General features: G+C 56.0%; 10 protein-coding genes across 10 annotated transcripts; 7 read left to right on the top strand and 3 right to left on the bottom strand.

Moving 5' to 3' along the window:
* Positions 1 to 4350: 4350 nt before the first annotated feature.
* On the bottom strand, positions 4351 to 6621 carry BDY17DRAFT_42516 (uncharacterized protein). Its single transcript, XM_033738375.1, has 3 exons — positions 6317 to 6621; positions 6107 to 6231; positions 4351 to 6041 (listed from the first exon to the last, which is right to left on the bottom strand). The coding sequence occupies exons 1-3, from the start codon at positions 6498 to 6500 to the stop codon at positions 4434 to 4436; spliced, it is 1917 nt and encodes a 638-aa protein (XP_033586206.1). The 5' UTR covers positions 6501 to 6621; the 3' UTR covers positions 4351 to 4433.
* Positions 6622 to 7084: 463 nt separating this feature from the next.
* Positions 7085 to 8390, bottom strand: BDY17DRAFT_42522 (uncharacterized protein). Its single transcript, XM_033738376.1, has one exon. The coding sequence runs from the start codon at positions 8254 to 8256 to the stop codon at positions 7228 to 7230; it is 1029 nt and encodes a 342-aa protein (XP_033586205.1). The 5' UTR covers positions 8257 to 8390; the 3' UTR covers positions 7085 to 7227.
* A 101-nt stretch (positions 8391 to 8491) lies between these two features.
* BDY17DRAFT_313408 (uncharacterized protein) lies at positions 8492 to 9241 on the top strand (the record flags this gene model as incomplete). Its single annotated transcript, XM_033735708.1, has 1 exon — positions 8492 to 9241. One exon carries the CDS (start codon positions 8492 to 8494, stop codon positions 9239 to 9241), a length of 750 nt encoding a protein of 249 aa, XP_033586204.1.
* Positions 9242 to 9913: 672 nt separating this feature from the next.
* Positions 9914 to 13745, top strand: BDY17DRAFT_356293 (uncharacterized protein). Its single transcript, XM_033738277.1, has 2 exons — positions 9914 to 10712; positions 10769 to 13745. The coding sequence occupies exons 1-2, from the start codon at positions 10321 to 10323 to the stop codon at positions 13524 to 13526; spliced, it is 3150 nt and encodes a 1049-aa protein (XP_033586203.1). The 5' UTR covers positions 9914 to 10320; the 3' UTR covers positions 13527 to 13745.
* A 162-nt stretch (positions 13746 to 13907) lies between these two features.
* Positions 13908 to 16742, top strand: BDY17DRAFT_256921 (uncharacterized protein; the record flags this gene model as incomplete). Its single annotated transcript, XM_033731641.1, has 1 exon — positions 13908 to 16742. One exon carries the CDS (start codon positions 13908 to 13910, stop codon positions 16740 to 16742), a length of 2835 nt encoding a protein of 944 aa, XP_033586202.1.
* Positions 16743 to 16957: 215 nt separating this feature from the next.
* On the top strand, positions 16958 to 18470 carry BDY17DRAFT_42493 (uncharacterized protein). The gene has a single exon (XM_033738374.1). The coding sequence runs from the start codon at positions 17173 to 17175 to the stop codon at positions 18301 to 18303; it is 1131 nt and encodes a 376-aa protein (XP_033586201.1). The 5' UTR covers positions 16958 to 17172; the 3' UTR covers positions 18304 to 18470.
* A 15-nt stretch (positions 18471 to 18485) lies between these two features.
* Positions 18486 to 19170, bottom strand: BDY17DRAFT_327578 (uncharacterized protein; the record flags this gene model as incomplete). The annotated part of the gene is made up of 5 exons (XM_033737696.1): positions 18486 to 18616; positions 18668 to 18779; positions 18835 to 18907; positions 18965 to 18999; positions 19162 to 19170. 5 exons carry the CDS (start codon positions 19168 to 19170, stop codon positions 18486 to 18488), a joined length of 360 nt encoding a protein of 119 aa, XP_033586200.1.
* A 310-nt stretch (positions 19171 to 19480) lies between these two features.
* BDY17DRAFT_42454 (Alpha/beta hydrolase fold-1) lies at positions 19481 to 20659 on the top strand. Its single transcript, XM_033738371.1, has one exon. It carries the CDS (start codon positions 19734 to 19736, stop codon positions 20496 to 20498), a length of 765 nt encoding a protein of 254 aa, XP_033586199.1. The 5' UTR covers positions 19481 to 19733; the 3' UTR covers positions 20499 to 20659.
* On the top strand, positions 20660 to 21489 carry BDY17DRAFT_42455 (uncharacterized protein). Its single transcript, XM_033738372.1, has one exon. It carries the CDS (start codon positions 20821 to 20823, stop codon positions 21265 to 21267), a length of 447 nt encoding a protein of 148 aa, XP_033586198.1. The 5' UTR covers positions 20660 to 20820; the 3' UTR covers positions 21268 to 21489.
* Positions 21202 to 22660, top strand: BDY17DRAFT_42462 (serine/threonine protein kinase, CMGC family, CDC2/CDK subfamily). Its single transcript, XM_033738373.1, has 3 exons — positions 21202 to 21263; positions 21330 to 21445; positions 21521 to 22660. The coding sequence occupies exons 2-3, from the start codon at positions 21380 to 21382 to the stop codon at positions 22436 to 22438; spliced, it is 984 nt and encodes a 327-aa protein (XP_033586197.1). The 5' UTR covers positions 21202 to 21263; positions 21330 to 21379; the 3' UTR covers positions 22439 to 22660.
* Positions 22661 to 22715: the final 55 nt, after the last annotated feature.

Below are 22715 nucleotides of genomic sequence, written 5' to 3'. Positions count from 1 at the left end.
AGATGGATTTCTAGGGCACACTGGGAGATGCGTATTCCGAGCGGCCCAATTATATCGGCCTAGCTAGTTGTGCGATGCGTATCGATCGTACTTCATCGTGACGAAAGTATTGGGTCCAGCCAACGAAGAGAGCGACAGTTCGCACCTTCGAGCAAACATGTCTCACGTTGCTATATACATAAGGCGCAGCTTCAACTTTGTTGCAGATACTGCTTTGACCGCGCCACGGCCCACAATGAATGATTAGACGATCCCTGAATCATGCGAGGGGAATGCTGATAGGTTGAAGGAGGGGACTTTCAGGCTGAGTCGCTCGGGGGAGAGGAAACGGGCTGAGCGCGGCTGGCGGCGCACGTGAGACAGCCTTGCCGCCTTAGACTTCACGCTCAGCCTGATCCGGAGATGCGCAAAAGGCAGACAGCAAACACTCCACATGTTACACTATATATTCACTACTTCTTTCCCTTCACTTTTCGACGGCACTCATTCACTTATACACATCACATCCGACGCGATTCACGACAACCCCTTCATTCACAGATATCCGTCACATTCAACGCCATTCACGACGACTGCTATTCACACTCCTAGATATATAATGGCGCTCTTCCTCCGTATACACTCTCTCTCATCTTCAACAACTCCACCAAATACCAACCTCCACACAAGCACAGTCAAGCCTTCAGCGCCGAACCACCATGTGCAAACGATACACCACCAAGTACGCCTGCGGGCATCAGTCCTGGACCACAGTCGGCGTCGACCTGTGTGAAGACTTCAAAAAGGGCAAATCCTGCGTGACTGAGTGGATCACTGTCTACACCGACGCATTTTGCAACTCCGTGCTTTGCCTGGCCTGCACGCGCCGCTGAGATGCAAGGCAAGGCGCTGAGTATTACTCTGGAGAGATGGGGGTGGACACTGAGGCTCAATCAATCACCATGGGGAGGGAGGACGGGGAGGAACGCGGGGCTGTCATGAGGATTAGATCGCTGGTTTCCATGGTTTCCATGCAGTACGGACGGGTTCTTGGTTTAGAGACATGGAGTAGCGTACGACAAGAGATTTAGTCGTGCGTTCAGAAATCAAGGCTTCGACAGCAAACAATCCTTCCAGTCTCACCGCCGCCGTTAATGCAGTCGTCGACGACGCCGTTCACTACACCCAAACTTATCCGTTGCCTTGCATATATAAATCGCTTCTCTTCTCCTCTAACCCACTATTTCAAAAAGCTCCAAATTCAAGTCATCCAAAGTCCAAATCAATCGCTGCACCGCACATCCAATCAAGCCCAAGGCCATACCTTCAACGCCGCAGAAATGTGCAAATCAGTCAACAAGATCCTCTCTTGCGGACACAAATCGAACTACCAGCCCCCGATTCGACGATGCCAGGCCTGGAGCGACGGCAAGAAATGCGAGGTCGAGTGCAAGGCTGAGACGGTGGCTGGTATCTGCCAACGTTGCGCGGCGCGCGGCTACAGGACTGTGAGTACTCTACGGGTGAATTGCGACCATACCGTAGCCAAAGGGCTAACTTGTTGGCTCTCTAGGGAGAAGAGACGCTGGTGGAGCGTGGGGGTAATGGGAGGTAGATTGTTGGCTGGCGACGTTCATGCATGTCGGACTGTTCTCGTGTGGGTGTTGCTGTTCCACGTGGGAGAGAATCATCGGTGAGACACACTGTCGTACGAGAGTACAGACTAGCAAACATGACGCGCGGTATACCTTCATTCAATGGCTGTTACGATGCTCTGAGCCCTCGTTCACTGCTGCCTTTTCGATTTTGCTCCAGTATATATATTTCCTTCTCCTCCGCCTGCTGTACGATGCCTCCAAGTCTCCTCATCACTCTTCGAAAGCAAATTCAACAATATCTACATCTAAGACGCTCATCTCCAATACCAATTCACAATGTGCATCCACACAATGCTCCTCCTCGCCTGCGGATGCCTCGCGCAAGTCCAGCCAACAGCATGGCTCTGCCCACCCGTTCAACGTGGCGAGCCTTGCGAATATCGCCACATCGAGACGGCCTACGACCGCCGGACGATTTGTCAAGTATGCCGCTTTCTCGACAACTTGTGTACGATGGACGGCCAGCCGACGATTCACACCGGAGCTGACCTCACAGAGCCAACGCGTGTCTAATTCCACGCTGCGACTTTGGCAATTGGGGGATCCAATGGCGTACAGGCAAGAGGGCTTAGTTAGCGGACATCTATCGCAGTATGCATTCTTTCACTGCTGCGGAAAGCGTGCGGTGTCGACTAAGGCTCAATTCTCAGCCTTGCGGCCGAAATTTCAAACTCTAAATTGCCCATCATCAACCACGCTCCCCACGATGCAACGACACCCGTCTTCTCCTCCGCTCTGCCTGCCCGATGGCCGCACAACAGATTTACGCCACGTAACGCAACATGTCATCTGATTCATTCCAAGCTGTAACCCTAGTTGTGCAACTCGCAAAGGGTTGTTGTCATTGCATTTCCGCCGGCGACACGGCAAGGCTAGCAAATATTCGATAGACTCCCCTCATACATTCCGCACTAGTACTACGGTTCCGCACGTCGAACACCCTTCTTCACTGTCTCATTACCTTACCACCGCAGTATATAGATGGACTTCTCCTTCCTTACATATACACCCTTCTCTGTTCAATGTACAAAAGCGGCTGGCCAAACCACACAACCAGCTCCAACCAAAACCGCTCTCACTCTCATCCTCGCCGGTACCTCCAGCTTACCGACAATATGTGTAAACGCAAGAACCGCATCCTCGCCTGCGGCCACCGCTCCAAATACCAAGAGAGGGTGAAGTCGTGCGCGCCACTCCAAGCCGGCGAGCAGTGTGAAGGCATGGAAGCGAGTACTAAGATCATCGCCGGGGTGATTTGCGCCTATTGTCGCAAAGTCGACGACGATACCAAGAACAATGAGGAGAAGCAGACGAGTTGGCCGCATGCGAAGAGCACGGAGTGCTGAAGTCATTCCTCCGGGGCTAGAGAGGAGGTTGGCCCATGGGCTGCGAAGGAGATAGATAGCTTGTGCTCATTCTTTCAAGAAAGTACAGCGAAGTGCTCCAAAGCCTTTCCTCAAAACCCCGCCGTAAAGACACCTCTTCGTGTCTGACGTAGACAGTTAGCATCCGCTGATGCACGTGAAACCACCGAAGTTCCACCGAGCACGAAACGTCACAATATAAACAATCACCCGCGTTGCACCACCACCTTAAAGGGAAGAGTTGGTCAAAGAACCAAATTTAGTACCTTAAAGGATTTGTAATGTTTCGCCGAGAACGCAAGTTCGAACGAAACTAATTAGAGCGCTGATCCACCGCTGGCGCAACTATTGAAACCAATTGGCAATAGTTGTATCGGCGGGGGGCTTGTGGAGTGTCTTCTCTTAAGTGAGGGGGCCGGGGGATCGGCTGTGGGCGGCGACGTTCACTTTTTGATCTCTCTTTGCCAAAGGGGCATAAAGTGGGAGAGCTGATGCTTGACGCTCGGGAGATGTATATGCTTTGTTTTTGCCCCTACCTTATGCCATCGATGTCTCTGTAGAAAGATGTGTGCAGATTTGGACCCACTATTCACGTGATGCGAGGAAACGCGGGAAATGGGTGCCAGTAGGCAAACTGTTCCAGCTAGGTAGGCTCATATCAGCCTAATCGAAACGGCACAGCATGTTTCACAACGGAACGACGATACGAAAGCAGATGTGAGTTCCGAGATCACATGGCCATGTTGTGCAACGCGCGCAAAGGGAGCTGCCCGAGGAATCCCATGACGAGGCTGACAACATGCCGTGTTGCTAGTCTTCCGAACAAAGGTCAAATGACCTCTAACACCCTCCCATCGCAGCCCTCTCAAGTACATACATAGAGCTCTCCCTCTCCCATACACCCCTTCCCAACAAAACAAACCCCTCGGGCCCCTTCTCAAGAACCTAGCACCCACCTCCCAAGCAAACCCACCCCCACGCAATCCCAATATCACTCACACAGCACAACTCACCCATCCAATCCCCTCAAGCGCAATGTGTCTCCGCATCCTCCAAAACCTCACCTGCGGCCACCGCGCCCAACTGCAAACCGGCATCACCTTCTGCAACCCCCATCGGCGCGGCGAAGGGTGCAAAGGCATGGTGACGAGCACGCGAGTCATTGCCGGGCTGATCTGCGCTCGGTGTCGGAAGGCCGAGAATGCGGCGGTGAAAGTGGATGGGGCCCGGATGGAGGCGCCTGGTATTGGTGGGATGGAGGGATAGGGGGGGTTTTGAAGGGGGAGGTTGAGAGGGGGTGTAGCCTTCGTGAGTCATTTTGTTGACCAAGGTTGAAGTTGAATTGAGATAAGAAAGCGTGAATTCGATTCGCATACGTGAAATTGGAAGAAAGAAGAAATCCCTCGCAAGTCCATGACATCCATGCCTCCCCTCAAAATCCCGAAAACCGCTGATTCAACGCCGACATTTCATTCTGCTCGTCATCGTCCAACAAAAACGTGCCCATCCCGCTCACAACGCCATAATCAAGGTAAGGTGCATAATCCGTCATGCCCTGCTGCGGATGCTGCTGCGAATGCTGCTGCTCATCCTCGCTCGAATCAAAGTAACTCACAATCGATGCGCGCGTGGAGGAGTCGCTGGGGTAGCCGTAGCCGCCGGGATCATGATGCATATTGCGGTTGACGGATTTGAAGGCGTCGAATTGGAATTCGAGGCCGTTTTGGGGCCAGAGGTTGTAGGCTCCTGCGGGCGCGGGGGGCTGTGGCGGCGGAGGGGCGTATTGCATGTCGGGTTCTTGGGGGATGGTGCCTAGGGAGGAGGTACTGTCGAGGTCTGGGGGCTGCATTGTCGTTGCTGGGCTCATGAGGTCGTAGGCTTGTGGTTGGGATACGAGGCTGTTGGCTGCGGCGTATTGCTGAGATATGTGGTCGACCATTGGTCGCTCTGGTAGGACTGTGGATCCCAGTCCTGCGTATCTGGGGTCTGGCACCTGGACATGTGCAGTAGGTGGATATTGGAGACCCACTGGGGTCCTGGGAGGCCCAGGGGCTTTCCTGGTGGCTTCGGTTGAACCGCTGAGGTCGGAGCGATGTCTCTTGGCCCGCATTTCCCGAGCGGAAGGTGTGTGTCGGCGTGTTGGAGCACTTTGCTGGGCGGCGATGGTGCCGTTTAGAGCATATCCGCTGCTGGGTAGTGTAGCTGCAGCAGATGCATTCGCTGCAGACATGCCTGGTACCCCAAGGGTTGAACGACGAATGGCAGTTGAAACAGAAGAGCGACGTCGATCATGTCGGCCATCTGATTGCTGAGGGGGAGGAGAGCCAGGATGGGATTGAACATCTGACAACGTTCCGGCGCTGATCAACGCATGTAAGAAATGGCGGACGTTGAGCGCGGGCTGTGTATGTCCCTCGAAAGTGATGATGCCGTTTTCGTGCACCACCGCCGCATCTTCGAGTTGCTGGATCGCCAGCTGGAGTTGCGTGTCCGACCATCGCAGCCGTTTCCATGCATCGCCGAGCCCTAAGGTCACCTCGCTCATATCAATGACGTGTTCCACCAGGCTGGGATGTCCGAGAAGCGTGCGCAGCTTGCGATTCAGGCTCGCTTTCGGGCGAGTGCTCCCCTTTTTGGATAGCTTGAGGAGATGCTCCAGGTACATTGACTTGGATGAGAACCATTCATCCGTGTATTCCGAGGCGTAGATGGTCTTGGCCGGCGGCTTGACGACGTTCCAATGGAAGTTTCCCATGCCGCAGCGGTTGCAATGCTTCTTGGCCTCAGCTTTGGTGTCGAAACACTGGTTGCATCTTTCGCATTGGAACACGTTCGGGGTCACGTGCTGCTCGTCCAGATGCCGTTTGCAGACGCCTTTGTAACTGAGGTCTTCGTTGCACACAATGCACCGATATGGCATTTCAGCCGGGGTCTTGCTGGGCTTCGAATCTTCATTCTCCTTTGATTTCGACCTCTCCGCTTGATTCTGGCCATCTGATTTACCCCCATCGGGAACACCAGTCGTCTTCGAACCGGACAGCTGGAAGATGTGTGAGTACGGACACAAGACTAACCTCTCGGCGAGACGCGGGAGGCTCAACTCACCTGTTGATTGGGCGTCGGCGTCTTACTCGGCGAAATCTTCGAATACTCTCGCCTCGCAATTCTCAAAATCTTCGAAGAGCTGCGAGACTTGACAGAGCGTTCGGATGAAGCGGCAGAAGTACGCGCTAAGAAAAGCGTAAGCCAACCGTCCCAAAGCACTGGCGGCTACCAGAAAGAAACACCTCTCCGGGAGGGCAAGCATGGACGTACACTTAGAATGAATAAAGAATTCCCGCACTGGATTGCCATCCTCCAGCGCCAGATTCAGAATGCTGACGGCAATGTCCTCGGAGGACTTACCATTGCTCTTCTTCAGGATGTCGCGAAGAAAAGCCACGGCGCGCTTGCGCGTCTCCTCGGCGTCTTTGGGGCGCTGCTGCACTGAGTCGGGCATCGTGTTGCTGCCTCACGGATACATCTCGCGAGGGTGAGAGGTAGAACAGAAGAGCGAGAGGGCCGCCAGAGGGGAGTGCCTAGCTTGGTGGTTGAATTCGCGGGACTTTCGCCAGATAGGCCGGCGGCTGAGCTCTAATAAGCGTGACCTCGACGACGCATGCCGCAGTCCACCGAACGTGCTCCGGCTGACTTTGTGCAGATCCTTCGCCCTGGAAACCGTGATAATGGGGTGGTGATGGTGCTAGGCAGTCAATGGGGTGAGGTGACCACGAATCGTGGGCGGCAATTCGAAAGAGTTAGCTCGTGTGGCAATAAGGTTCTTTCCCCGGCCTTCGTCCCGCTCCGAGGTGGGCTGCCTGCTTAGGTATTTGGCGTGGACGTGAAAGGCATGGATCGGCTCTGTGCGTATTCCATTTTGGTCGGTGGAGGTGCGAAACATAGAGGATCGTATACGGATATTACCTCAGGTACTTAGAGCCCAGGCTGTATGACAATGGAAGCGAGTCTGACGTTTGACACATGCCATGCCGGCAGATTAACTTGCATTGCGCCATCGGAGGAGCTATAGACAGGGATACCCATGGCATACAACCACGAAGCCGTTATGAGCCCTGTCGCTCGTAGTATGGCGCAAAGACACACGGCACAAACGCACTAGCCGGCACTGGCACCTCCGGGGCGCATGAGCTGCGAGTTCCCATGCTCGACACCGTCATTGAGACTCTTCAGCCCACCTGAGACTGCTTCTGCCTCGAAGGCCACATCCAGTCTTTGAACTCCTCATAGCTCTGCCGCGCCGCACCCACAGCCTTCTCCTTCGTCCGTTCAAGCGCCGTACTGCGCGCGAACCTCGCCCGCGCCTTTGCGCAAATCGTCGCATCCAAAGTCTCCAGCGTGGCTTCATACTCCGCACCACCGTACGGATCGGTGGGCACCATCTTCGCCGCCTCACTCTCCTCCAGCGGCAGCGCAGGCACGACTCGAATGACGTAGAACTTGTTGGCGTAAGTCGGCTTGACGTAGCCCAGACTCAATTGCGCGGGTTCGTCGGGGGTGCTCGCCGGCGCAAGCATCTTTGCGTGATTGCCTGTGCCGGGAAGGCGTTGCGGCGTGGCTGCGGCGAGCACGTCGGTGTTGTCTTTGTCCGCCAGCGCGGCGGCGAGAGATAGCTTCTCCGCCAGGGCAGTAGCGACTGCTCCGCCGTGCGTGACGCCAGGCCAGCCGCATAATGAGCCGCCGAACCACACGACCGCGACCAGCATATCCTCGGCTCTGTTAAAGAAGATTCTCTCGACCCCGAACCCCTTCGCTCCTTTCAGCTGTGTGACCAATCCCTGCTTCGTCTCCGCCGTCTCGCCCAGCTCTACGGGTAACGGTATGACCTCCACCCACCCTCCGACTTCTCCCTTGAGTTGCTTCGACATGGATAGACATTTTCCGCGCAGAATCTTCACTTTGAATTCCTCGTCGATGCGCTGGTTCAGGTCGGCCAGCAGGATGCCATCTTCTCTTGAGCCGACGGCGGGCAATGGAGGAGGAGAGACGGTGTGGACGATGAATTGGCCGGCGACGCCTCCCAGGGTCAGACCGAGTGCGCTCCAAAGAAGGCCCGCTCGATTCCGGCGGAAGAAGCCTGGTTTGGCGGGGGTTGAGGGAGAGGCGGTGCTTGATTGTGATCTTCTTTGAAGGTACTGGTAGCGCGTAGAGAGATGGAGACGAGCTATGCGCGGTCCCAGCGTGCGGGAGGCGCTCATCGTGTGGTATGCCGGTAGATCAGGGCGATGTACTCATCTCCGTTTGACCTGCGAATGATGTTTCTTGCAGAGCCTCGGCTGGAGCTTCATCAGAGCTCGCTCCGCTTCTGGCCCGTGCTCTTGATCTTGTCTGGCAGACGCTTTGACTTACCGCATCAGCCTTACCACTTGATATGAAAGGAGTGTATTGTCTCCTATCATAAAATGCTCACCACTGGGTGAATGGAGTAAGCACATGGAAGCATCCACCTTCGTGCGGCTCTCGCCGGAGCTCCGCAACCTCGTCTACCATCACGTCTTCACGACCGACTACGCCGTCACGCTCAAGACGAATGGCATCCAGCATCCGCTAACGCTGACATGCCGTCAAATACGAAGAGAGACACTCCGCATGTATCTATCACTGACGACCTTCAACGCCCATCTAGACGATGGCCCGACCACACCTCTCGCGCATTGGCTTCAGACCATTGGCGCAGAGATGTGTCTTCTCCTCCGCGAGGTGCGGATTTGGGACATGCACACGCTCAACGCGACGCTGCGCGGGACGGAGAGTACAGAGCGCATGCTTACGGGGGAGAAGGCGGAGGATGGGGGAACGTATGTGCTCCGACCCGTCGGCCGCCAGTTTTTCTACAAAAGCTGGTTCCTCAAGGACATCAATTTGCCGCTGCGCTCGCTCGGCCTGGGACTCGAGCGCATCTGCATCCTGCAGGACGACGGCAGTTTGAAGCAGACGTCACAGTTTGCGCTTCTGCCGGTTACATCGCCGCCGGCGGTGGTGGATGGGTGTGCGGCGATGGCGGAGGAGTTTGGGCTTAGTGAGGCGGAGCAGACGAGTCTTGCGAGGCAACTTGGGCAGGGAAGGGAGGAGATTAGGCTGTTGGACGGGAGGAGACATGTGATTTTGAAGTTTGATGCGCAGCGTAGATTGGTGTCGATGAGGCAGGAGTTCATTGCGCGGGACGAGGAGTTCTATCTCTGACATAAATGACAGTCATGAAATGGCCGTTTGTAAGGCGTGCACCGGCTGGCGTGAGCTCTGATGAATGTCTCACCGACAAACCGGCAAAGGAGCCAGATTGGTAAGAGGCACTGACTAACTTCAAGCTGTTGGCGGTTAGTTCAACGCATGCTGACTGTCTAGCTGCCCAACACGACTGGAGCCTGTCATGTCGTGCTGGATGTGTCAGAGCGGGGCCTCCAGGCGTGCCGTTGTAAGCGTCTCGATCCCGCGGAGTTCATGTGCTGGCCAGCCGGTAGCGAAGTCGAGGCGCGCACGGCAGTTGTTTGGCAATCTTGTGGAGTTAGCGTGTCGGGGTGGCATGTGCCAAATGCGCAGAGGGCGGAGGCCGGAAGCAGCGGGCGCCCGGCAATGCGAACGGGTTGCGATGAATGAGGAATAGAGCCACTCAATCCGCTGCACCATCCGGCCCCGAAGCCCGACATGGGAGCGGACCGGGCGAATCTCCGGCGGGTGCGGTTGCATGTGCATCATCAGCAGCGTGCCTTGCGCTTTTTAGCCTTTCCGCCTCGTTCCACCTTGCCGTGCGCGTGGTGAAACCTGCAGGTGATGTAACTGCATTGGTCGGGAGAGTTCTTCGTATTTCATTAGATGCAGCTCCTCCCAACGTGTCCGGTCTGCTCACCTTTGTTTCCCGGGGATGCTCTCGTGCGGGCGATTCGGAAGGAACGACTCGAGTCTGGATCAGTGAATTGAGCAAAATATCCATTGAGTGCAGTGAATGAGGTCGTCATTCACTGTTTGTCGATCCACCCTGTCAGCCCGGAGCGCTGTCATCTTGGCGCCGGCATGCGATAACGAGAAGAGGATAACTTACATACCTTCGCACCTGCCGTGTGTGCAACAATCACCGCACCTTCCACACCTCCTCTGTGACAACAATAGCTTGGCAGAAATGGGAAGCGTCTTCAACGAATCCTCACCCGCCGTCACTCCATCTCTCACCAGACCAACCAAACCACCCTCCGCCAATGGCCGCTCGTTGAGCCCAGCTTCTAAAAAATCTTAGCGCTCACGCCATCTCCACCAACACCCACACCATGCCGTTCCGCTTCCGTTCAGCCTTGCTGTTCGCAATAGCCTTGCTCGGCCTCCTTCAACCCGCCATCTGCGCGAATGGCGGAGGTGGGAAAAGCAATGCAGACGATGGCTACATCTCCTACACCAATGCCCAAGGCCAAACCGTCTTGTTAGCAGACGATCGCAGACCTTCCTTGTACACTGGCAACTACGGAGACTGCTTAGGCAGTAGTCTCATCAACGTCACTCGCTTCGATGCCGCCTACTACCAGGACAACATGACTGTCATCTTCCACTTGGAGGGCAATACTGCTCTGCAGAATGAGAGCGTCGTCATGTACATTGGAGTCTACGCATACGGCTCCAGCAGATTCGACTTGCTCTTTAACCCCTGCCAGGCCAACATTCAAAGGTTTGTCAACCAGTCTTGATATTCACGCTTGGCGTCTGCTAACAACTCGTCGACAGCGCCTGTCCGCTGAACAGCAGCGTACCTATCGTTGCCAGCGGCACCACCCCCATAGCTCCAAGCGACATATCCGACATTCCATCAATAGCCTTCACCATCCCCGACTTCGAAGGCCAGGCCATCCTCCGAATCTTCGCCAACAGTACGGAGAGCGAGATTGGCTGCTACTCGGCTGTCATTACGAACGGCAGTTCGTTCGCGCAGCCCAAGAGCGTCGGCACCATACTTGGCATCTTTGCATTTCTCGCAATGATTGCGTCGTTTGCCACCGCAATCTACGGCGAAGCCATACCCACCATGCGACTGCATTATGCTCATTCACTGTCGGTTGGGGTCGTCTTTGCAGTCTATCAACACATCTTCTTCACCGGCGCCTTGTCCGTGAACTGGCCCTCCGTGCTAGTAGCCTGGTGGCACAACTTTGCCTGGAGCGGTGGAGAAATCTACGTCGCTAGCATGCAACGAAGCATCGACCACTTGATTGGTACCAACGTCGGAAATACATCCGAGGTCGGCGCGGCGCCGTCGACAAGCAATGATGTGGTCGGCGGCGGGTACGACATCAGTCAAATCTACAAGAGAGCGTTTGGCGCTACTCGGAGACTGGCTAGCAACCACCCTCTACTCCGAGATCTTGCGTCAGAGATCTATGGTGAGTCCGCCATACAGCGGCGTGACGCTTTGCCGAACAAATCCGACGGCTACAGCTATTACGGACACCCCATCGGAGCGGGCATGCCTCTTCCTGGCAACTACTCCGGCTTCGCGGGAACACTGGCACAGGAGAACATCGCCGTCAGCAATGCATTCGTGACCGGATTGCTATGGTTTTTGATCCTGCTGGCAGGTGTCATGTTTGCAGTGGCGATGTTCAAGGGCATGCTGGAACTACTCGCTCGCCTCCGCGCCATCCAGCACGATCGGCTCAAGTTCTTCCGCGACCGCTGGATCGGCTACACCGGTCTCGCTGCTCTGCGGACTTGCTTCATCGCCTTCTTCATGATGATGTTCTTGACTATTTTCGAGTTCACCTTCCAGTCATCGGGTGGTGTCAAAGCCGTTGCTGCTGTGGTCTTCTTGATCTTCCTTGTTGGCTTGGGAGGGGCCGCAGGCTATGCATGCTACTACAAGAAACGCTATGTCGATGGGCAGGCCGGAAGCATTAAGGAGCATAAGAAACTCCTTGGGGTCATTCCTTGGCCGGTGTCCAAGAAAGTGGATCCATATGCCGGCGATGCTCCACCACCAAACGAGGAAGGAGAGAAGGGCACTGGACACGCATCTTTGAGCAGAGCGAACGAAGCTGACGACGTGACACCAACCTCGGACGTCGTGGATAATATCCACGACAACGAAGATTACACCACCAAGTTCGGCTGGCTCGCTTCTCGCTTCCGGCGCACACGCTGGTGGTTCTTTGCCGTTTGGCTTCTCTACGAATTCGTTCGTGCCGCCTTCTACGGCGGGGCATCGGGACACCCTCTCACTCAGGTCTTCGGTCTGCTCGTGGTGGAATTCATTGCCTTCGCCTTCGTCGTCTGGGCGCGGCCTTTCGAGGGCAGGCGTTTGAATGTCCTCGTTGTCTACTGCTTGGGATTCAGCAAAGTCACCACTGTCGCCCTTTCGGCCGCCTTCGACGTCACATTCAACCTGCAGCGCATCACCACCACCGTAATCGGCATCGTCATTATCGTTATCCAGGGAATCCTCACAATCATAACGCTGATTGCAATCATCGTAGGCTGCATCAGCAGCTACATGTCAGTCTCACGGAACCGCGAACAATTTCGACCGAAGGACTGGCACGGCCACCGGGAGAAGTACTTCGATCATCTCGACCGTACGGCTAACGACCTACCCCGAGAACCGAAGCCGAAGAAGGAGAAGAAGAAGTCCGAACCTCCCGTCGAGCCTGTCGTTGGCTTCGAGGTGCGCGGCATAAGGCGCCAGGATAAGATCGAGGATGAAGATGAAGAGTTTGCTTCGGAGATGCGCTCGCAAGCGCCTGAGCCAACTCATCTCGCCTTGAATGACCTGTCAAAAGCGCCCATGTACCCTTCTAAGATGCCTGAGGAGAGGGTGAGGAGTGGAGCGGCGTCGCCAGTTGGCGCCAGTCGCCCGGCAAGCGTGGGTGGTCTCAGCCGCTCGGGAAGTGCGGCTGGTGTCAGTCGCGCAGGCAGCGTGCGAAGCTTGAGCCAGAGCAATCTGCCCTACGGCGCACGGCCCCATCGACCGAGCTGGTCTGCGAAGGACTTCAGAGACTACAACCCCGCTCCTGAAGGCGAGGGTATCGCCTCCCGACCTCGATCAGCGAACTTCACTTCCGCCGGCGACGCCGACGACTACGACGAACCAAGCGCTCCGCTGGCACAGAGGAGGTGGAGCAGTCACAGCCGCACCTCGTCGCTGCGAAGCAACAGAAAAGTCCCACACTGGAACCCTAGCAGCGAGTCTCTGAAGATCGGAGGCGATGTTAGCACGCGCGATACTATTGGCAATGTGCCGCCGCCGCTCACGCGCTCGCGCCCGAATTCCTTCAGCCGAGGACATCGCCGCAGTCTTTCGGGGCAGGCAATCGAGGATGAAGGAGGCGAGGGCGATTTTCAAGCTGCGACTCCGCAGAGGGGTAGTAGGTATTTGCCGATGATGACGCCGGCGCAGGAGAGGGACGAGTGGGTTGCTGGATCGTCGAGTGTCCAGGCGGAGGAACAACCTCAGATACTGGAGCAGCCGCAGACACAGGAAGGAGCTCAATGAGCTATGGGGCGCTGGGAATGTCCACGGCGTTCGATTTGCATTGCTTTCGGGGGATGGGTTAGGCGATGGGTGCTGTGCTTCCGGCACACTGGCGAAACCGACGAAGCTTAACGCAGCGATTTTGGGATTTGGAGAATGGTGCTTGGGATGCTGATATCCGGGAACAGTTAAACCGTATAGAGCAGTAGAGGACAGCTAAGATATGTTTACATCAGATGATCCGCGTCTTGGTCTATTCGGAACTCAGGCTCCATCTAGTCAGTTAAGAATCACGTGACAGCGTGCCACTCTCGAGAAAGAACTTCCCAAGCGGAGCCTCCAACGTCACCGCACATCCTCCTCCCAAACGAACCTCCAACAACCCCACAATGCGCACCTCACATGCCTGACCCAACCCCCAACGGCGACCCAGCCGATCCACCCGTCCGCCTCTCCCTCCCCCTCGAATTCCAACAAGACATCTTCCACTCGCTGCGCGAAGAAGACGGCCTCCTCGTGCTCGCGCGCGGCCTCGGCCTCCTCCAACTCGTCACCAACCTCCTGCACTCCTACGACGCCGCGGGCAACAATCTCATCCTCCTCGTCGGCGCCGACGACCGCGAAAATGGCTGGATCGGCGAGTCGCTGGCCGAGTATGCGGCGCGCAGCGGCAGCCCCAAGTGCCGGGGTTTGCAGCTGGTGAATACGGATAATATGAGCGTGGGGACGCGGGAGAAGCTGTATGCGGGCGGCGGGGTGTTTAGTATTACCAGTCGGATTCTCATCGTGGATTTACTGAGTGGGCTGATGGATCCGGCGACGGTGACGGGGATGGTGGTTTTGCATGCGGAGCGCGCGGCTGCCACGAGTTTGGAGGCGTTTATTGTGCGGATATACCGGCAGAAGAACCGGAAAGGGTTCTTGAAGGCTTTCTCCGACCAACCTGAGCCGTTCACCGTCGGCTTTCAACCGCTCAGTACGGTTTTGCGGAATCTGTTTCTGCGCACGCCATTGTTGTACCCTCGCTTTCACGTGGCGGTCAGCAAGTCTGTGGAGGGCAAGCGGACGGCCGAGGTGATTGAGTTGGAGATTCCGATGACGGACGCCATGCGCGAGATTCAGAATGCCGTTATGGAGTGCGTGGAGGTGTCGATTGCCGAGCTGAAGAAGTCGAATCCGGGGTTGGAGATGGACGATTGGAATCTGGACAGTGCTTTGCATCGATCGTTCGATACGATTGTGCGGAGACAGCTGGACCCTGTGTGGCATCGCACGAGCTTCCGTACGAGGCAGATTGTGAATGATCTGTCGCGCCTGCGGACGATCTTGCATGGTTTGCTGACGTATGATGCGGTGAGCTTCAACAAATACCTCGACACAGTGCTGGCTGCTTCTTCGCCACCACCTGGTTCGACGAGACAGAATCAATCTCCATGGCTCTTCCTTGATGCTGCTCACACTCTGTTCGACACGGCGAAGCGGCGAGTGTACACCGGCAAGATCACAGATTCCATGTCAACAGATCAGACGGGTCTCAACCCGGTGCTGGAAGAGATGCCCAAGTGGAGTATGCTGGCCGAGTTGCTGGACGAGATTGAGAGGGATACTTATTTCAACCCACAAGCGCATGATGAGAGCAGTGGAAGCATTCTGATCATGTGCGGGGATGAGAGCACTTGCCAGCAATTGCGGGAGTACCTTCAAACCATGCATATCCATGAGAACGAGGCACCTGATGACTCGACCGGAGAAGACGGCCAGCCGCCTGCGGCCAGACAGCCAAGTGCGAAGACTATGATGCGACGCAAGTTGCGCAGTTATCTTTACTGGAAGAGGCAGTTCGCCCGCGTCAGCAGCAACCTCTTTGCGGAGGATCAGAAAGTCATCAGTGGCACAACAAGCCATTCGAACACTCATAACAGCAGAGGCAAGGCGCCCCCAAACAAACGACGCCGGATGCGGGGTGGCGCCACAGCAGCGACTGCACCTCAGCGCACGGCCAGCGGAAGCATACAGATCGCCGGAGACAAAGAGGCTCACATCCAGTCCCTGATACAAGACCTCGGTCCGAACGATCATGAGGATGCGAATGCACCGGCGGATGATGTACTCGACGCTACCGACGATCGAGACGACTTTTACGAACTTTACGATATGAGAGACCTTGTTTTGATACATCCCTACGACGGAGACATGGACGACCATCTTCTGGAAGAGGTGCGGCCACGATATGTCATCATGTACGAACCCGACGCGGCTTTCATCCGGCGAGTGGAAGTTTACCGCAGCAGCCACAGCTCTCGCCAGGTGCGAGTGTACTTCATGTACTACGGCGGCAGCGTGGAAGAGCAGCGATACCTCTCCGCCGTGCGCCGAGAGAAAGAAGCCTTCACAAACCTAATTCGAGAAAGAAGCAACATGGCCATGACCTTCACCCACGACGCCGCCCAGCTCGACCCACAAGAATCCTTCCTTCGCACAGTCAACACCCGCATAGCCGGTGGCGGCCGTCTAACCGCCACCGCCGAGCCGCCCCGCGTAGTCGTCGACGTGCGCGAATTCCGCTCCAGCCTGCCCTCCCTCCTTCACGGCCGCAACATGATCGTCGTCCCCTGCATGCTGACAGTAGGCGACTACGTCCTCACGCCAGCCATCTGCATCGAGCGCAAATCCGTCAGCGACCTCGTCGCCTCCTTCAACAACGGCCGCCTCTATCACCAAGCCGAGACCATGTTCCAGCACTACACCAACCCCATGCTGCTAATCGAATTCGACGCCCAAAAAGCCTTCACCCTCGAGCCCTTTGCAGACCTCGGCTCCTCCCTCGGCGCCGCCACGCTCGTCTCCTCCGACCTGCAATCCAAGCTCGTCATGCTGTGTCTCGCCTTCCCCAAGCTGCGCATCATCTGGTCCTCCAACCCGCACCAGACGGCGGAAATCTTCGAAGAGCTGAAGAAGCAGCAGGAGGAGCCGGATCCGTTTAAAGCGGTGCAGATTGGGCTCGACAGCGGCGACGATCCGGAGTCGAGGACGTTTAATCTGACGCCGCAGGATATGCTGCGTGCTCTTCCGGGGATGACGGGCAAGTCGCTTGCGAGGCTGATTTTGGAGTATGATAGTGTGCTCGATGTGGCGAATGCGCCGCTGCAGGAGTTGGCGGATTTGGTGGGGTTTGAGAGTGCGAGGCCGATTCGGCAGTTCTTTGATCGGAGTGTGTGGGACGAAGGGGAGATGTAAATGAGTCTGGTCGTTGAACGAATACTGACATTTAGTGTCGGGTTGGTTCACTTGAGATGATTTCAGGTGAGCACTCCTAGTTGTATCAGCTTCAGTCAAGACGATGCCAGAAAATGGCATGTGATGCTCAGCTCGTCTGCTACCTCATTCTGCTTCTTTCTTTCACTTCATCCCTTCTTCCTCATCTCATCGAATATGAACGTCCTTTTCGAATTCGTCGCGGCCAGCGTCTACAATCTCCCGTCTAGGGGGGCACCCTGGTTGTGATCTTTCACCGTCATCGACTCACTTATCACCTTGGTTCACTTCTTGTCCTTTCCCTCTACTACTTAACACCAAACAGCACCCGCACTCAACGATACCGTTTCCTTGGAACTTGCACACCTTCGAAGATCACAAGCACTCACACCAGAGAATCTTGGACTGCTTGATGAGCGTCTTACCTCCGGACACAAGACTCGTAACGATCAACCCGTTGCGCTCCCAGCTTCTACTCGACCAGCAAGCACCATCGTGCGAGCAATCACACACGGCCAGTTTTAGCCGCTTCATCCCATCACGGAACTCCAAATCACCTTCGCCCCTCGCAAAGCTTCACTCAACCGCAACCATGCCTACTAAAAAGCTTCATTCGAACACGCTCATATCATCGACCCTTCCGCCTCCGTACGCCCCAGGCTCCCTCAACATAGACATCGATACCGAACCATCAACCTGGGGTCCTGAGCACCTGCTACCCAAGAAAGTCGGACTCTCCCTGCGCAACAACTTGGGCAGAAGCGTGAAGCAGCAAAGACTAAAAGACCACCGCACTACCAATGCACACATCAAGGACGTCTTAGGCGTCAAATACGACAAAATCGACACAAATTCGATGTCGAGGGAGCAGCGCGGTGGCTTGCTGTGGAGCCTGCGCAAGGCGGCTCTCATGGGTCTTCTGTATGCGGGCGAGGGCCCGATGCAAGTCACCCATCCTGAGGAGTTTGATGTTGATGAGGAGGAAAAGTGGTTGATAGGGGTGCACAAGAAGTTTTTGAAAGCTGCACCAGAGAAGAGTGGGTGTGGGGATGGATGCGAGGATGATGAGGATGATGAGGAGGTTTGGCCGACGGTGGGAGCGTCTTTCGAGAAGAAAGAGGGCCAGGATTTTGTCGAGAGCGACAGCGAGTCTGAAGATGGCGCGGACGGCAATGCGGATGCGGAACAAGAAGTGAATCACAAGGACGGGGCCGACATCAAGGACCGGGTGAAGGTTACGACCGAGAGCAAGGGTGATGAATGGTCGGAGCCTAGGAAACGAAACTGGGGCGTCGAGTGCAAGCCTTGTACTCGTGGCTTCGGGATGATGGTTGGTGAGGAGGGAGATTCAACAGCTGAGGACGAGCAGGACTTAGGGAAGAACGGAATCCCCAAGATTGCGAAGATGGCGTATGAGAGCAAGGGCGGGGAAGGAGGACTGGTGGGCAGGAATCGAAAGTGGGGCGTCGAGTGCAAGCCTTGCACCAGTGGCTTTGGGATGATGGCTGCTGAGGAGGATATCAAGATGGGAGGCTTCTATTGAGGAGTCAAAAAGAGGGACAGATGATGGAGAGGCAACGTTTGAGTTGCTCCACAAACCGATCTTCTGGTGCTGACCGGGAAACGTATTGAGTTGAGCAGGGATAGAACGACAGAGAACCCCAACCCATACGCAGATAGTCGAGAAACAATCTCCGTGCACCGAGAAGATATATGCGATCATGCCTACTTCAACGACTTCTTAATCTCCTCCCTCATCGCCTCCGCCTCCGCCTCCGCCGCCTTCCTCCGGTCAAGCTCGGCTTGCACGGCTTGCTTCTTCTGCCTGGCTGCTTGCTGTTCAATTTCGTACCAAACTGGGAGGCTGTCAGTCCAGGTTTACTGTGTAAACACTGAGCGTGGCTTACTCGGCTTATCACTCTTGGAGTACTCCTTCAACTTGTTGACGAAGTGGTCAAACTCTTCTTGCTTCTCCTGCCGCCGCTCCAAGGAACGGCGCTGGAGTTCGGGATTATAGCGCTGCGAGTCCTCATCAGCATTGCGGAGTAAGAAAGGCACGGATGGAGGTCCGTACGAGGAACAATTGCTCTTCTGTGGGCATGACGTAGTAGATCAATGCCGGACCGCCAATACACATTGCCGCTCCGCTGGCTTGCCGTCAGTCTTGCAGAAAAAGGGTACAACGAGTGTTGGGTTATACTCACGAGATCCCCATGAGGGCCCACACCTTGCCCGTGATCTAAATCTCGAGGTCAGCGATCTGCTCACGTGCTCTTGGAAACGCCTAATTTGCCACCGCCTGCTTTGCAGCGCGATGAACCATCCCTGGCTCAGCAGTATAGACTCATCGCGGCATTGAGCAATCGCTCGACTGGCGGTTAGAATGATGGACTCGACGTACCGGAGGCATGATTGTCAATACGCCAAAGGCGGATGTGCAGCGACTTGCGTCGCAAGATGAGGCAAGGGTGACAGCAATCGCACACGCGCTGTTCGACGGGCAACAGTAGCTGGAGTGTTGATTGCCGTGACCGGTCGCAGCGGGTGGTATCTGTTTCTTGATGGCGAGTTGATTTAATGTGGCGGAGCCTGGATGGGGGTTATAATCGCGTCAAAGCGTGCAAGTGATGCTGTCGTCGATTTAAGGTTCCGGTTTGCTGCGCGCTGATTGGTCAAAAGCAGGGAGCCTCGAATACTCCGACCATCATTCTCCTGCTGCATTTTCAGCTGCTCCCACTCGAAGCAATGTTGCTAAGCCGGCCGCATTTGAGACTGACGCCGTGTAAGCGGTTTCAGCTACTTGTGCCAACGGACAACCCCGCTTTCGTTACGTTGATCCCACGAAAAAGTACCTGGATAACTTCCTGCTTACATCACAGCCGCAGCGTGTATCCACGGTCCATAAGATCTCAAGCTTAGTCCATCTATCTTTCCCTTGCACCTTCGATCCACCCTTCTTGCGGATTGTTCTCGATGGCGCGACCCACTATCGTCTTTGTTCCGGGCTCATGGCATGGCCCAGAATGCTTTCAACCCCTGATGGATGAGCTGGCCGGCCATGGCTTCAAGACGACCGCCATTGCCCTCCCAAGCAATACGCTAGACACACACGCGCCGCCTGCAACGCTGTCCGATGACACAGCAGAGGTGCGCAAAGCCATCGAAGCAGATCTGGAAGTGGGCAACGACGTGTGCCTGATCGCGCACAGTTACGGAGCAGTGCCGGCAAGCAACGCCTGCCGCTCGCTAGGCAGAGACGCTCGAGCTGCATCGGGGCAGAAAGCAGCAGTCGTCTCGTTCGTCGTCATGACCGGTCCTCTAGTCTTCCCGGGAATCTCATTCGCCGGCGATTTCGGAAACAAGCCAAGCCCCATTCATAATATCCAATATCCGTTCACCAAAGTGGGCGAGCCGGGGCCGGGGTACTGGTTCTATCACGACTTGCCGGCAGAGGAAGCCATCAAATGGTCGCGGCGGGTCATGACCTCGTCTTGGAAAGTGTGCGAAGAGACGATCACGCATGCCGCATTTTTGGAGATTCCTACGTGGTACCTGCTTACCACGTTGGATAATGCAATACCATTGGGTGTGCAGAAGTACTTTGTGCAACGCGCGAGGGACAAAGGTGCGCTCCTGCCGGAATCCCATGTTGTCGAGCTTGCGTCTGGCCACTGCCCGTTCCTATCACAGATCGACGCGACCAGTGCGTTCATTCGAAAGGCGGCTGGAGAAGTCTAGATGTGTCGATGTGAAGCATCGTACGTATGAGCGTCGTAGCGCGTAACGATGGTCTTCCATCTCATCACATTCTGCATGTTTATCCGAGCCCTACAATCCCCGGCCAGCCCTGGGCGCCACATGAAGATCTATGTTATCGTAGAGCGCTACTGAGGAGTGGACTTGGTGCCAATGGACGTGCATAAGAGTAATGTGACCTGCAGTCACCGTCTCTGTGCGGGTTTTACAGCCCGAGCATGTCATCCGTGACCACTCCTTGAGAGTCCATGTCGACGCGTTCAACGCGTCAAGTCAAAGGCCGACATGAGGATCGAAGGGCGGGATGATGCTGAGCGCATGGCGGTCTCGGAAACGTACCATGCATTGGCGGCGTGTAGGCAACAAAGTGCAGTGTCGTGGCGAGGGAGTGTCGGAGTGGCACCGACCAAATGCGGTTAGTCCACACTCGCTAAGGGTCCAGCAAGGCCCACGCGGCTGGAGTGGACGAGACCGAGACGAGACTTGCAGCAAGACCCGTCGATCTTTGCAAGTTGCAGTAAAACATCGACAAAGCCAAAGGCAGGAGCCGCCGACTGAATCATCCCAAGACATCCCTCCCTGCCTCGCTCGAGAGCAGCGTGCGCCCTCTACCCAACCTCACCACGGCACCCTCTACCCCACGACCCTCCGCGTCTCGCTCCTCCACCACTCTGTCCTCCCCCCTCGCCGTCGCCGAACAACTCACCACCGCCCGCGCCACCCTCTGGGACCCCAAGTTCACCACCCGTGAGCCCCCCGACATCCGACTGCACCCCACCCATGTGGGCACGCTGAGTGTTGGTGCACGCACAGACAGCAACATCTCGGTGCGCAGTTTGGGAGGCGGACACACGATTGAACCGATGGACAAACGACATCCCTCCAGCTTCCAGCAGCTGGAGAAGCTGGGGGAAGGGACTTATGCCACAGTGAGTCGCAGTCCTAATACCCGCACGGAGTATGCTACCGCAGAAACCCCATCCTGACACTCCTCTCTCCCCCAGGTCTTCAAAGGCCGCAATGGCTCGACTGGCCAGTTCGTGGCGCTCAAGGAAATCCACCTTGACAGCGAAGAAGGCACGCCCAGCACCGCCATCCGCGAAATCAGCCTGATGAAAGAGCTTAAGCACGAGAACATCGTCTCCCTCTACGACGTCATCCACACCGAGAACAAGCTCATGCTCGTCTTTGAATACATGGACAAGGATTTGAAAAAGTACATGGACAGCTACCAGGCACCTGGTGGAGGGCCCCGCGGCGCCCTCGAAGCCAACACCATCAAGAGCTTCATGTGGCAGCTCCTGCGTGGCATCGCCTTTTGCCATGAAAACCGCGTCCTGCACCGCGATCTGAAGCCGCAGAATCTGCTCATCAACACCCAAGGCCAACTCAAACTCGCCGATTTCGGCCTTGCGCGTGCTTTCGGCATCCCCGTCAACACCTTCAGCAACGAAGTCGTCACCCTCTGGTACCGCGCACCCGACGTCCTCCTGGGCTCCCGCACCTACAATACCAGCATCGACATCTGGTCCGCAGGCTGCATCATGGCAGAGATGTTCACCGGCCGGCCCTTGTTCCCCGGCACGACGAACGAAGACCAACTACAGAAGATCTTCCGCCTCATGGGCACGCCTTCGGAGCGCTCGTGGCCTGGCATCTCCAGTTTCCCAGAGTACAAGACGACGTGGCCGGTGTACGCGACGCAGGAGCTGCGCGCCATCCTGCCGCAGATGGACGGGCTGGGACTGCAGTTGTTGGGCCAGATGTTGCAGATGAGGCCGGAGATGCGCTGCTCGGCGCAGCAGGCCCTCAACCACCCTTGGTTTGCAGAGCTGAATCAGAGGAGCCAACAGCAGGCGGCGGCGCAGGGGCAGTTTGCTCCTGTGCAGGGCATGGTGGCTGGGCAGCAGAGGGCTTACTAGAATTTCGACTCGCGGCGCTATCAAGGGGGTCCGTAGGTACATCACACGCGCCTCCCGGACGGTCGCGGCGAGAGGTCAGGAGTTTTGGGCTTGGCTACTGTGGATGAACGGAAAATATCGCTGTTTTGAGATCGTGTACTCTATTGCTTAGGGTTGGAACATTGCTTGCTATTAAGTTCATGGTGATGAATGATTCGGAAGAAATGATCGCATTGAAAGTCTTGCCTCCCACTCACTCGATTTCGTCTACATGTTGGATCAGACGGCTTTCACCACC

This window comes from Neohortaea acidophila (genome assembly GCF_010093505.1).
Source record: "Neohortaea acidophila strain CBS 113389 unplaced genomic scaffold BDY17scaffold_11, whole genome shotgun sequence".
NCBI lineage: Eukaryota > Fungi > Ascomycota > Dothideomycetes > Mycosphaerellales > Teratosphaeriaceae > Neohortaea > Neohortaea acidophila.
The sequence above is the reverse complement of the archived record's forward strand: the minus strand, read 5'-3'. Positions and strand labels throughout refer to the sequence as shown.